Source organism: Otolemur garnettii, unplaced genomic scaffold (assembly GCF_000181295.1).
Source record: "Otolemur garnettii isolate 467f Iridium unplaced genomic scaffold, OtoGar3 scaffold00225, whole genome shotgun sequence".
NCBI lineage: Eukaryota > Metazoa > Chordata > Mammalia > Primates > Galagidae > Otolemur > Otolemur garnettii.
In genome coordinates, this window is record NW_003852620.1 from 1,141,855 (window position 1) to 1,143,624 (window position 1,770).

At 42.1% G+C, this 1,770-nt stretch overlaps 1 protein-coding gene across 1 annotated transcript in view; it reads left to right on the top strand.

The window, feature by feature from the left end:
- The window catches only part of NGDN (neuroguidin), an 8,279-nt gene extending 6,789 nt beyond the window's left edge, over nucleotides 1–1,490 (top strand). Inside the window, exons 9-11 of the mRNA XM_012812852.2 lie at nucleotides 544–700; nucleotides 825–879; nucleotides 1,312–1,490. Coding sequence (XP_012668306.2) covers nucleotides 544–700; nucleotides 825–879; nucleotides 1,312–1,331 — 232 coding nt within the window. The 3' untranslated portion in view covers nucleotides 1,332–1,490. The remainder of the gene's footprint in view (nucleotides 1–543; nucleotides 701–824; nucleotides 880–1,311) is intronic.
- The last annotated feature ends 280 nt before the right edge of the window (nucleotides 1,491–1,770 follow it).

Consider the following 1,770-nt stretch of genomic DNA (forward strand, 5'->3'; position numbering starts at 1 on the left):
TTTTTTTGAGACTAAGTCTCACTTTGCCACCCTTGGTAGAGTTCCATGGTGTTATAGCTCACAGCAGCCTCAAACACTTGGGCTCAAGTGATTCTTTTACCTTACTTCCCAAGTAGCTGGGACTACAGGTGCCTGCCACAATGCCCGTCTATTTTTAGAGATTGGGTCTTGCTCTGGCTCAGGCTGGTCTTAAACTCCTGAGCTTAGGCACTCCACCCGCTTCAGCCTCCCAGATTGCTAGGATTACAGGCATGAGCCACTGTGCCTGGTGTTTTTAATACCAGGTATTTTCAATAGTAGTATGGATGTGCTATGCCTTTATCTCCGTTATGAGGGAAGTTCTGGCACAGAGACCATTTTATCGAGCAATCCTACTGAGCATTTAGTAAGTCATTAACTAAATACAGTGTTGATGTGCTGTGAAACTTCTTGAGAATTCTCTGAACAAGGGATGAGTAAATCTATGGGCCCAGGTTCTGGGCTGGAGCTTTCCATCTTCATGATCTAAGCCTGCTATAAACAGTGTCTGTCTTTCTCTGGCAGGATTAACTACGAAGAGAGCATGATGGTGCGTTTGAGTGTCAGTAAGCGAGAGAAAGGACGGCGGAAACGGGCACATGTCATGAGCTCACAACTTCATTCCCTCACGCACTTCAGTGACATCAGTGCTCTGACAGGAGGAACTGCTCGTCTTGATGAGGTGAGATTGGGATACAGTAGTAGGAGGTGATGTTTATGCTTGCAGCCAAATGTATTTGGAGCTTATTACCATGAGGTGCTTGGGAAGGATACTACCTTTTCTTTACTTCTCCATCTGTCTCCAGGATCAGAATCCTATTAAGCGGAAGAAGATCCCCAAGAAAGGTCGGAAGAAAAAAGGTGAGTGACTCTAGGACTTAGGTAATCAAGTGTAAGGTAAGGAATATGAATTGGGCCTCAGGATTTGCCATCCTGGGTCTCACCAAGCCCTGTAGTATTTCTTCCATACTGGGCAGTAATCTCCTTAGGTGGGCTTTCCTTCTTGCCTAAGCTGGAAATCAGCATCATTCAACCAAGGGATCTCTGGAATCCATCTCTAAGGTCCCACAGCTCCTGTGAAGGCTTCCTTAAATAGAACTATGAAAGTATCAACCTGAAGGGACCATTATCCTGTTTTAATTTCATTCTTCTTGTCTTTTGTCCTGGGAAGATAGAGAGTACTGCTTAGGATGTCCGTCTCTGTTGAGCCCTTCTGTCTGAATGTCCTTTTTTCCTGTCCCGGGAGTTTTTCCAACTCTCTTTTGCCTCATTCTTGGTTTCCCTTCCTTTCAGGTTTTCGGAGGCGGCGGTGATTATGGGTGTACATATTGTTTTTGTCATCCTGGGATACTTCTAATTTTCTTGTATGTAGGTTTTTCCTTGGAATTCATTAATTGTTTGCTTTGGACATATGGAAACATCCTTACTAATAAAATTCATTTTACTTAACGAACGAAAGCCCCTTTTGCACATGTATTATATCACTGGAATCACCAGGTGTGGGTTGTTTTTGGTGAGTGGGTGGTGAAAAGGGAAAGATGAGAGCTTTTTAGAAGTATGAAAAGTTTGTCTTTATATGGTTTTCTTTGATAGTATATTTTTCCCAGAAACTAGAAAGTGGTTATTTTACAAAAAATATTAAGAGATTAATGAAGAGATTGGAATAGTCTAATCAATTCTTCCAACCCACATTATTCTGACTTCCTGTATGATTTGTTGTAATGCAATTTAGGTATCTCAAATACATCGATT